The sequence below is a fragment of the Cyrtonyx montezumae genome, unplaced genomic scaffold, assembly GCF_038088225.1.
Source record: "Cyrtonyx montezumae isolate F1298 unplaced genomic scaffold, pur_monq_1.0 scaffold_11, whole genome shotgun sequence".
NCBI lineage: Eukaryota > Metazoa > Chordata > Aves > Galliformes > Odontophoridae > Cyrtonyx > Cyrtonyx montezumae.
In genome coordinates this window covers 12,321,412-12,333,740 of record NW_027071837.1, presented here as the reverse complement: position 1 = coordinate 12,333,740, position 12,329 = coordinate 12,321,412, and the positions used below count along the sequence as shown (strand labels likewise).

The window sequence follows — 12,329 nt, the reverse complement described above, 5'->3', positions numbered from 1 at the left end:
AACAAAAGACATTTCAAAGCATTTGAATGGGGACTGTGCCTTTATCTCTGCATTTTTTTTGTGTGTTCTCATAGGTAAAGCTACATCCTCATCCAATCCTGGTAGCCCAGCTCCCGACTGGTACAAAGATTTTGTCACTGATGCAGATGCTGAGGTGCTGGAACATTCTGGGAAAATGGTTCTTCTCTTTGAAATTCTTCGAATGGCAGAGGAGCTCGGGGACAAAGTGTAAGTCAGTTTTAGAAGTGTTTTAAACAACCCTGTAAATATGCTAGTCCGTTTTTCTTTCAGTCTAGATACTGGATGCTGTAGCTCTGGTTTCTGAAGCAAGTGTGCATGCTATTTCCAGCAGTGAGTTTTTCCGTACATATGTGCACTTCCCCCAGAGCCTTTCACTGTGTCTAGAAAGGTTATTTGTATAAAAAGCCGTATCAGAGTGAGCAGGGGGGGAGAATAAAGTATTACAGTAATTAACCTTACAGTTGAATTCTGTGTTTCTGCTTCCAGCCTAGTGTTTAGCCAATCCCTAATATCATTGGATTTGATAGAAGATTTTCTGGAGCTGGCTAACAGGGAGAAAACTGACAAAGAGAAGCCTCCTATTTATAAAGGTGAGTGTCTGCTTGTTTGAACAATTACCAAGCTCTTTATTCTTTTACAAGTCTGTCTTCAGTCCAAAGGGAATGGAGTTGAAATAATTGCTTTCATGAGAAACATTCTGTCATCCTCTGTAGTTCCTGAAGTTGGCAGAAAGGCTGTTCTCCTCTGCAGGTGGTCTCTGCTATCCCATTATGGATTCTTGCTTCTGATTTCATTCCATATCATCTGCTTAATATTGCCCAGGCAGATTAAGTCTTTGTCGTCCAAAAGGAGAGAGAAGGCATTTTATTAAATTCTATATAAAAGCCATGTTGTATGCTCATGCATGGCAAATTCTGGTGCTTCCTACTGAGACAGAGATAATGCAGGAAAATGGTAATACTTTGCATCTTTAGTTTCCAGTCTGTTTCATTTAGTATCAATTGCTAATTTTTACAAAAAGATCAAAGTCTGAAGAAGTAAATTATAGCATTGAATGCCTTTTTTTTTTTTTTTTTTTAAGGTAAAATGCAGTTGGCAAGATTTACTCTGCTTCTGAATCATTTTAGACAGAATTGGTTTAGGACATGTAGGAGCTATTGCTTTTTGCTTTGTGGATGATTATTGTCTTCACAAATACAATTGGCATTATTTTCTGTCATGTTTTGTTCTGTATTTTGTTATGCAAGCCTCACTAAATAATTCTCAAGCCATGCCTGTGGGAAATACCTGTATTCTTAACACCTTATTCTCCTATATTATGGCGTTTTCCATCATGGATTCTTTGTCTTGAATTACCTGTGGTCTTTTCCCATTGCTTTAAGTTGTTAGAGATATAGTATTTTATGCTCCAGGATTGCTCTTGCAGTGTTTTGAGGGTTGAACGTTTCCAGTCTGCTTGCTTACATAATCAGCATTTTAATCACAACTCTTATGTTTGTAGGTGAAGGAAAGTGGTTCAGAAACATCGATTACTATCGCTTAGATGGTTCAACCACAGCTCAGTCAAGAAAGAAATGGGCTGAAGAATTTAACGATGAAACTAACGTGAGGTGAGGTCTCTTCAGACAGACATTCTTGATTTTCCCCTTCTTTTTCTGTTGTTCCACGTTTCTTTGTTAATTGTATTAGTTTATTTATCTTTACGCATCTAAAGTTCGACAACACTGCCAGGTGTAGCACTGCTTCATGTAGTCACTTTAAGCATGTAACTGTTGTCTGTCCCCACTCTTCAGTGTGCTTATTTCTTTACTTCAGTACTTGTGGCTGAGTTCTTTGTTGATATTTATTTGAGACTGCAGGTTCTTAGTAGAGGTGAGCTGCAGCTTGTCTTCTACACTTGAAATTCAGTTTGGTTTTTGAGTCAGAAGTCTTTATTGGAGTCAGAGTCATGCTTGAGTTACCCTTTGAGCTAGCCAGAGAACTTTCAAAAACGTGAGGTATGCTTGTTTGATGTTTCTACTGGATGTGATATAACTTCAGTTAGAAGGAGCAGAAGTAAAATCTCTATCCCACCAATTCCTGTTAACAATTGATTTGTCCCTGATCTGTATTTCTGAGGCTGTACGTTTTGTTAAAAGTTTTGTCCTTGTAAAGTCTGTCTTCTTTATGCTTAATACAGCATTTTAACAAAGTCAGAGTTGTTCTGTGTGAACAACTCCACAGTAACACAGCAAGGCAGAAAAGGTAATTGTTTTTCAAAATATTAAAGATCTGTAACTATTCTTTGTTCCAGAGGCCGCTTGTTTATTATCTCCACTAAAGCAGGTTCCCTTGGGATTAATCTTGTGGCTGCTAATAGAGTAATCATCTTCGATGCTTCTTGGAACCCATCATATGATATCCAGAGTATTTTCAGGGTGTACCGCTTTGGGCAGAGCAAACCTGTGTTTGTGTACAGGTTTTTGGCTCAGGTATGTTTCTGAGTGATGATTTTGTGATACTCTGGTCCTGCAATCTGATATGTCATCTGTAACTGTCTGGATGTCTGTTGAAGTTAGTGGTGATTCACACTGGTCCAGTCATATTCCAGCCCTAATCTGATAGCTGTATTTGTCCTGAAACCACTGAAAAGCTCCTGAAGGAAATTGTGGTGAATTAAAGAAGGAACTGAATGTATTTCCTGCTAAGCCCATCTCTTCTGGTGCTCTGTGTAACACCAATCTTAGCAGTGAAATTGTAGTGGTGATTCACACATTCAGACTCAGAATAGCATTTTCACTGTTCTAAACTTCTACACTCCTAAAAATTTGTTATTTGGAGTGACTGCACAGAGCGTGGTTGCCATTTGGCAGTAGATTTGCTGAATGTAGCTGACTTCTACAGGCTGGTCTTGGGGCCACTGAAGATCCAGATGGAGAGAGCTGAGGATTTCTTTTTAATATATAAGAAAGCATACAGTTGTGGTTAGAGAACTTGCTTTGCAGCCTAAAGATCATAAAGATCTTCACTAATTCTGATGGTGACTGATCTGTGTGGGTTTTAAGCAGTAGCACTGCTATTTCTGGTAGGTAGTTTCTTGCTTCACCTTCTGATTCCAGGGTTTTACGGGATAGACTGAAGACCTTTTCCCTGTAACAGCACTTATAATTGAGTTATTATTCACTTGCCAAATTAAATACATTACTTTTTGCAATATGTTTCTGTCAGATATGCAGTTTTTTTTCCTTCAGGCTTCGGTCTATTTTTCTCTTTGTGCACTTTTGAACTGTGGGTATCCTTTTTAAATTACAGTGTTTAGAACAGGCTGTGCTGTTCTCATCCTTTTTGTAGTCATCGTCTTTAAGGAAAAAAAAAATCTATTTTCATCAAAGATCTAGTTTGTTCTGGCACAGCTGTGAGAGATTAGACTCCTGTGAGAGATTACATGCCCTGTCCTTCCCACCCAGCACTACGGTATCTGTTTTCCTTTCTATGGGCTGATCATAGCAGCAAAACAATGTAGATGCTGTGAAAATTGATGTTTTTGTCATAACTGTACTTCCGGAAATCAGAGTAAAAGCTGTTTTCTTCAAGGCACTCCTTAAAAAATGGATTTCTCATGCTAGTCAGTAGCAGCATTTTTTTTCTGCAGACAAAGTTTTCAGGTACCTTTGAAGGTAAGGATTGAAAAACAAAGAGACTAGAGCAATGTTATGTTGTTCCTGCTCTTGTATCTCTCGTAGTATTTTCCAGCATAACAGGTGGTTTGGTGTTTGTGTGAAAGCAAGTATCTGTGTTTTTTAGGGTACAATGGAAGACAAAATCTATGATCGGCAGGTCACAAAGCAGTCTCTGTCTTTCCGGGTTGTTGACCAGCAGCAAGTTGAGCGTCATTTTACTATGAACGAGCTTACAGAGCTGTACACTTTTGAGCCGGATTTGCTGGATGATCCTAACTCAGAAAAGAAAAAGAAGAGGGATACACCAATGTTGCCAAAAGTAAGTTGATGCACATCGCTGGGAATTACACGCTATAATAAAAACTTATATCTGCTTTAGAATTTGGGGTATTCAGTCTTGGAAGGAGAAAGGGTGCTGTGTTGCCACTTCAGAGTGGTATTTTTCACTTAGAAACAAGGAGAATACAATTGTTTACAGTGAATCACAGAACACCTCAAATTGGAAGGGGCCTGTAAGGATCATTGAGTCCAAAGTGTGCTACATGGTGAGAGTGCTGATGCCCTGTACTCTGAGATAATGGGTATTAGTGATGTCAGACCTTTTTCCAACTTGATGATGAATGAGCTTTGAAGATCACAGTAGTTCATTTTCAGTGAGGCTTGTCGTAATCTGCTGTTTGTGTAATGGCTGTGGCATGTGTAGTAGTGGCTCATTGTTCCTGCTTCACTTAGTAATGACTGAGTATCCTACACAGTACAAAGGAACGAGCACTTACTAACCAAATTTGAAAATACAGTCTGTGACTTCTATTCCTGTCTCACTGTGTAGTTCAGGAGGAAGAATGAACAAGCATTTATTTTACTCTTCTTTTTCCAGTTGGTTTGTGTTTGTGGTTAGACTAAGGATTTGTCTGATTATTGTTTGTTGTGTTAGGTATCATCCACATACACTAATGTAATGTGGCCTGCTGGGGCCTAACTGATTAATTTGTAGTGCAGTTGTCTGTTGCTTAGCAGTGAAGAGCTTTGCAGTGAGCAGTAATGTGTAAATGTGTGGCCCATGCTTACTTACCTGATTACATCCCTTGTTATGTTTAGGTCTTGGTGTGGGGATGGAGGTTTTCTAGTTAGTAAATCCATTAATTTTCAGAGAGAAATTGTATGCTTTCCTTTCTAGACTCTCTGTAGACCCTGATAATAAACAGTAGCTAAGCTTTACATTGGCATTGTGATTATTTAGGCCATTCACTGAAATTGAGTCTGTCAGACCACCTACAGCATCCATGTGGCTGCCAGGGGGATTTAGGAAGTGGGAGCCCCATAAATGTTAGTCACTGCCTCGTCTTTGTTTCAGAACCCTTGAAAACAGACCTTAATGACTGCATCCAAGCTGCTTTTACTGTGATGTTTCGCAGTGTAAGCATTAAGTTGGAGATAACAGATTTTTTTTCTTTTTTTTTTAACTTCTTAATCAATGCTTTGAGTAAAAAATCATTGCAGTGAGTAAACAGTGCAGTGATACAAGTTGGAAGTTACTTGTTTTTGTCTACAGTGATAGATCAGTTTGTGTATGTGTGAAAGTTCATGAACTCCAGAAGTAGTTCAGTGTTTGAAGTTCCACATGAATTCAGTGTAGCCATCACCATAAGGTTTGCATAAATGAAGTTGAATATGAGCTTTTAACCGAATCACTGACAAGAAATAAAACAGATCTGTGTATAGGAAGTCTCTTTTTTTTTTTCCCTTGGTTTAGCAAATGTTGCTGAACAAATTTAATTTTGTTTTTTAAATGTCCATCTTTGTGTGCATTTCTTACCCGTTTTGTTTTGGATTGGATGGTTGAAGGGGCTACGAGCCATTGGGTGGATCCATCTTAGCTTAGCAGTTTGTGCATTTATTTGTTGAAAGCAGGGTTTTTCATTCCTGGTAGCATCACAAGGTGTGGGAAGCTACTGTTACCAGTTATCCTTTCCTTCCCTTGTGTCCCACAGTTAGGCATGGTTTGTGACAGTGAGGAAGAATAATGTGGGATGCTGAGCTCCCTCAGATGCTGCTGAGTTCAGGAATTGAGAGCTGGAGGTGTGGAAGTGTCCTGGAAGTTCAAAGCTTACAGCACATGTTCCTTGCTGGGAGGCAGAGGAGCCTCCCACATGCTCAGCCAGTGTTTTTATGTGTCATTGCTCTGCTTGTGGGGAGCCCTTCTAGTTGTTGGGGGGGGCAAATAAGTGTTTGAGGAATGTTAATAAAAAATCAGTAGCTGTCATTGAGCAAAGCATTACTTGTGGTTTGGGATTTGGCCAGGCACCCCGAGGGAAGGAGCAAAGTCTGTCCTGTAGGGCCATCTAGTACACATGAGCAACAGGGTGATGTCATTAACAATTGCTGAGTGGTTGATCCGAGACAGAGTGCAGATGTGTAGGGTCTGAGCAGGGTGGCTCCCAGTGCTGAGCTGGCATTGCTGCCTGCCTGGCTGCCTAGTGCCAGGGCTGTGCAAAATAATTTATATCAGACCTTTGTTTCCTTTGGCCCTTATGTTTACAGTGAATTGTAAAGACAAAACTCTCCTTAGCTGTTTCGATCATCTCCGTTTTTAATCATTGTTTTTGGCTGCATTTGTCTTCCCCTTGGCTGATTGGGATCTTTTATTTACATGTTATCCTTGCTCTGCACTCCAAACTGAGCTAGTCCAGTGTCTTATTCCTTGATTCCTGTGATCTTTTTAACTGAATTGTGGCTCATGCTTTATTTATAATAACACTAGTTTCACTTTTGTTTTATGTTTCCTATTCCTTTTGCTCTCTCCAGTTCTGTCGAAATTCTACATGAACAGTCAAAAGTAAATATTGGCTGTAGGAAGTGCTGTGGTGGATGGTGTAATTCTCTAAGCCATGCAGCCTTACTCATCCAGGAAGCTCACTGTTCCTTACCTCTGTGATTTTAGCAGAGACACACAATTCAGCTTTATCAGTGATTTGGAGAATTTAACAACAAATTTGTTGCATTTTTTGGAGGGGGGAAGAAGATGCTAAAGACTGATAGGGTTATGGAAGTGTTTCATCGCACACCACCTCGGGGTTACAATTCTCAGATGGTACTTTCCTGGTAAGTTCAGCATGCCCAGCCTGATCTCTGCAGCTTTCAGCTGGGATAAAGGCCACCAAACTTCACCTGGGTTGCTCTTTTCCATCACTGAGTTGTCAGCCCTGTGCTTGCAAGGGCTGAGCTGCTCCTCTGCAATTGCCAGCACAGTGAAAGTGGAGTTAGGCTAAAAGAAGGCTTTCGTTCTTCTTTTCACAGGTTTTAGATAGAATTTTCTCTTTTACATCTTCAAAGCATGGTCTCTTGAAAAGTGATACCATTGTGTAACGTTACTGCTGTAGAGACAGCAGGATCAGGGACTGTAATCCACAGAAGCGGTGTGAGATGCTCAGTGAAAACACATCAGTGTGTTCAGCTCAGTTATCAGAGGTACAGCTCACATCTGAGAGAGCAGATTCAGAGAAACAAATTCTACTTGATTTTTAAAAGGCAGCCACGAGATTTGATTTTCTTTAATAATCCAAGTTTCAATCAAAGAACAGCTTTCTTAGGAAGTGTTGTGAGCAGCGAGGAGGAGATGTCGAATGTTCCTTTTTATATAAAAAGTCACATGGCAGATGTGGAATATGCAGGTTTTCCTGGAAGCTTATCAAAGTTTCGTGTCGGGTTTGAATTTCAGCAGTGGTTTGTGCACGTTGCAGTCAGAGCAGCACCTGCAGGTTGTCTGAGGAGCCTCCAGGGGAGAGGCATACAGCCCTGCTGCACTGCCCTCCGGCGCCGCTTCTCTGCCCCCGGCCCTCTGAAGCCACCTCTGCATCTCAAAGAGGAATGAATATAAATACTGGAGTTTAACAGAAGAGTTTTAGCGTGGATGTTGTTCACCTGATTCGTTGAAGTTCAGAACTAAGTAGCAATAACTGTTACCATCCATGAGCTTCGCACCCGTATAAGCAACTCGTTGCCTGACAGGGATTACAGGTGTCAGGTGTTTCTTCCCAATGCCACTATACATGAACAGTAAAAGGAAAAGATGGCATAAAGCAGGAGATTCCCTTAAGTGTTCAATGACTGTATTTCAGGTGTTCATTTTACTTGGCCATGGATTTAACAATGGGTCGCAAGTCTTTAAAGGTGGTGTGGTTTTGACTGGGCTGTCGTTGTGTAGATCTCAGATGCTTAATGCTCAGCTCCCACAGGACTGTGCTCTGGGGAGCCCTGGGCTGATACATAGCCAGCACTGTGCTTTCCACCATCAGCACCAATGACTGGGCTCTGATGGGTGCCACAGGCGTTTGCACTTGGGCCAATGCAGTGTATATTTTGGAGCAGCAGATGTGAGCTGGATGAAGACAAAACGGGCTCCAGGGGCACTGCGTGTCCCTGTGGTACACTCGCTCAGAGCAGCCTGGTCAGTGGGATACAGTCCCAGCCACAGGGCTGTGGTAAAGGAGAACTTGGCTCAGCTGGGCCATGGAGTGCAGATTGGAAAAGCAGATTAAAACAATAGTTCAGTTGGATGTAGTGTAATCATTATTTTATACTATCTTGGGACGCAACCAGGGCATGTTTCTTACTGTATTTCTGTACTAAGGGAAAGTATTGTGAATTTTGGGAAAGCTATTACTGTCAGAACCAAGAGAACTTAACATTTTTTATTTTTATTTATTTATATTTTTTAATAATGTTTATACTTCTAACCTTGGTTAAATTGTTCTAGGGGAAGAAAGAGTCTTTTAACTACATCATAACTTAAATTCCTCTCTGGAAGATTTCCTTTCTAATGCATTTCTCTCTCCATAGCATTTAATTTCTGTCCAGACTTAGAAAGGGCAAATTAAACCTCTTCTAAAAATCATAATAATTAAAAAATATCGTTTTTTCATGCCTTGCTGGGATTTCCTCCTAAAAATTAACCAGAATCATTGTCTCATCATTGAGCTAAACAAACGAGAAGGAATGTAAGTCTACTGGATGTTTTGTATGTAAGGGAAATGTAAGGTTTTTCATCTGACTGTCAACTAAATGGCAGTACCTTCCATGTGCCAGTTTCCAAGCTCCATCTTATTTAATGCAAAATAAAATTTAGACAAAGGAAGGCAAACATGCAGTTGGTTGTAATTTAAACCACATTTTGAAGACTGTTGGCCAAGTGAGCGTGGATTATATTCCAGTATTGTTTTCAGTAATTGTGTTACCATGGAAATTAATGCATATGCATGTCCAGGAACCCTTCTCACACTGATGTACAGCTCCAGTGTGCCGGGAGTGCCTTAATTGTGTTCCCTTGCTTTGGTAATAGCTCCATGACTTCTTCACCCACTTCTTCCAGCTGCTTTCTGTATTTCCCATTATCGCATCCCTTTCCTCTCTCACGCCCTTCTCTCCCACCATCCCCCAATCCCATTATTTGCTGCCCAGGAGTCATGAGGAGCCAGAGCAGAAAGCATTGGTTCTGATTTAGGAAGGCAGGTGATAGAGGAGGGATGAAACAAAGGCAGCTTATGGACTGGCTTACGTATCTCAGCTACTTGGCATTGGCTTATGCTTATAGTTGTGTTTTAAACATGCATCAAAATGAACAACTTTCTGTACTGTTGTGATCCACATGCAGCTCCCCTAGACAGCGTGGTTGTTTAGGAGAGCACAGCACTGTGGTTCTGCCTGGGCTATAGGTGCCAGGAGGACAGCCTGTGTTTGCACGGAGCCCTCTGTTGGTTTGGTCTGTAGGTATTTGTGTAATTGTGCTGCAGGAAGACAGTCCCTTCAGCATAATACTCAATGTAATTCATTCCAGAACTGGTTCAGGAAGTTGGTTGGATTTATGTCTTTGTTTTATTAGCCCTAGGCTGAATGTTGAGGAGTGCTGGAGCTTTCTCAGGCACGCTGATCTCTGAAGAGCTGTGGAGACAGGAACGTTCATTCAGCGCGAGCAGGGACTGCAAAAGCGTTGTGAACTTACTGCCTCGAAGTACCAGCTCTTCCCATTCATTCTCTATTTTTATTTCATTTCTTAATTGAGATGATGATCTGTCAGTATGTATCATCTGTAGTCCAGCTGGGTAGCTGGGTGAGCAGCTCCTCACTTCCAGGAAATGCTCAGCTTGTGGTAACTTTCTCTTTGGAAAACAGTAGTAGGGTTTTTTTGGTTTGTTTGATATTCATTTTAATATAAATCTTAGTATAATCTGTAAACCTTTCAGTTAACCTTAAAAGCAGTTAGGTGTTATGGGTATTGTGAAGCACAGAGAGCTAAATGGCCTCCTGCTGGAGAAGCCCAGTTGTAGCAGCAGTGTGAGCTGTTGCAGCCTCAGTGGATGAGGGACTGTTGATGTCAGTGCACATCCTGACAGCTTTAAGAACACGGCACAGAGCGGGCGGGCAGCTGGTGGGCACGGTGCTGCATAGAGCTCTGGAGGCAGTGGAGCTGCTCTGTGTGGCTGGTGGATGCAGGTGCTTGACACGCCCGCTCAGGTACCCAGCCTGAGCAAAGGGAAGTCACTCAGCAAATTACACTCCTTTTACTTCCTTAAACTGCATTTATTGTTGTGGAATCTGAGTACGTTCCTGTGGTTCATGAAGTGATTTCACTGTCATCTCCACAGCAGACTGCTGATCCGTTACTCTCCCTCGCAGGAAAGTTGTGCTTCTCAATTTTATCTTTCAGTTTTGTTTCTCTGAAGAGCGTGGAGCTGCTCCTTGTGAGAAGTGGGTCAGAGCAGGGAGGGAATGGAACAGAGCTGCCGAGTGACTTCGTGTTTTGTCATCTCTTCTCCATTTGAACAGGATACGATTCTGGCAGAATTGCTTCAGATCAATAAGGAGTATATAGTAGGGTATCATGAGCATGACTCACTCCTGGACCATAAGGAGGAAGAGGAGCTCACTGAAGAAGAGAGGAAGGCGGCCTGGGCAGAATATGAAGCAGAAAAGAAGGTAACATTGTCTGTATGAGTTCACTGTACACAAAAGATACTGTTCTACGTTTAAGTACCATTTACCTTTTCAGTTTGGTTTGGGAACATCATTTTTCTTTTAGGCCAGGAAGTAGGTACGTGAAGCAAGCCGTCAAGAAAAATGGGATTGCTGTGTCTTAATTGCTGTCTCAGTGCTATTTGTGTGTATCTTCTTTATTACCTTCCTCTAAAAATTGATTTGTCCTTTTGTGTATTTTTTTTAAATTATTATTTCATGATAACAATCAGTGGAGTCCTGTGTAATATCTCACTTTCGCAATTTTAGGAATATTTGTAGTGCCATTGAAGGTATATAATTACAGAACTGTTTGTTGAAATCCCACAAACATATATTCATCTGCAACAGGGCACACAGGTTTCCTTTTTTTCCCCTCATTCCCTGTATCTTGTTTACTGGGTACTTCAGGGAGTGGTAGAATGCAAAAAATAATGAGTTGGCAAGAGTACTGGGGGGGTGTTTCACACTGTGGAAGTCTAAAACTGCATGGTGAAAGCAGTTTGATCACTTGGTGTCACTGGAGTTTAATATAAAAATAAATAAATTTCTTGTGAGGCTTAGTTCAGGTCTTCATACCTGATCAGAGGTCTGAAAGAAAAAAAAAAGAAAGGAGGAAGAAAGAAAAGAGTGTGTGAAGTGCCACTGACAATCTGGAATGAACAAGTGACAGGTGGAGGACTAGGAGAAAAGCACAGGAAGATGCAGTAATATAAGTGAGCATGGAAATTGCCCTGTGAGGAATCCATATGGGAGATAAACTTCATAGTCCTGTTAATCAATGCCTCATTTCAGTTCTTCATGGTTTTATTACAGTTGACTCAGTATCAATATTAGGCACTAGCTTTGCAATTACAAGATGAATCTTAAACTACTTTAAGTATACCAACAAACCTTGGCCGTTGTTTTCGGAGCATACCAAATATTTCAGCTGAACTCACTGTGGACTCCTGATGAGAACTGAACTTAATGGGTCCTTTCCAGTTGGGGTTGGGAAGAGCTCTTCACTGTGCTGGGACAGACTGCCCTGTGTGTGCCACTTGGTGTGCCATGAGAGAAGGATGGGATTTCTTGCAGTTGCTTGCACAGACAAAAGTGTGCTTTGTGTTTTTAAGGGCTTGACCATGCGTTTCAACATGCCGACCGGGACCAACATGCTGCCCACTAATTTCAACTCTCAGACACCGTATATTCCTTTCAATTTGGGCGCTCTGTCAGCAATGAGCAATCAGCAGCTGGAGGTGAGCACTAACACAAGCACTGCTGTAAGAGCATGCCTGTTACTCTGTCACACATGGGTGGTTAAGGACATTCTTAAATATCTGTCATATAATTGTCCCCATTTGTAATAATTAACTTTTTGCTGTAGTTACTTACCACTGAACTGATGCCTAACTTCTGTGCCTATAAAGTGAAGAACAACCTGTGTGGTACCTTGGGACTGAGGGAGATTCTGCATTCTTTGCAGACCTAATTACCACATTGAGCTTTGTGCCTCAGTCTTGTGTCCGAGAAGGAATGAGAGAGAGGAATATGTGCTGTGCTCCCCAGATACCTTCAGTTCTTCCTGGTATGATGCCGGGCTGTAACTGCAGTAGTGAAGCACAGTTATCTTATGATAGCTGGTAGAGTCTGCTAAGG

The 12,329-nt window shown here is 41.3% G+C and overlaps 1 protein-coding gene across 3 annotated transcripts in view; it reads left to right on the top strand.

Annotated features, from left to right (window-relative positions):
- ATRX (ATRX chromatin remodeler) overlaps positions 1–12,329 on the top strand; it is a 72,700-nt gene that overhangs the window by 55,442 nt on the left and 4,929 nt on the right. For all 3 annotated transcript variants that reach the window (XM_065729565.1, XM_065729563.1, XM_065729562.1), the window contains 7 exons: positions 75–228; positions 508–611; positions 1,523–1,631; positions 2,315–2,492; positions 3,805–3,999; positions 10,503–10,652; positions 11,804–11,929. In XM_065729565.1, coding sequence (XP_065585637.1) covers positions 75–228; positions 508–611; positions 1,523–1,631; positions 2,315–2,492; positions 3,805–3,999; positions 10,503–10,652; positions 11,804–11,929 — 1,016 coding nt within the window. The remainder of the gene's footprint in view (positions 1–74; positions 229–507; positions 612–1,522; positions 1,632–2,314; positions 2,493–3,804; positions 4,000–10,502; positions 10,653–11,803; positions 11,930–12,329) is intronic.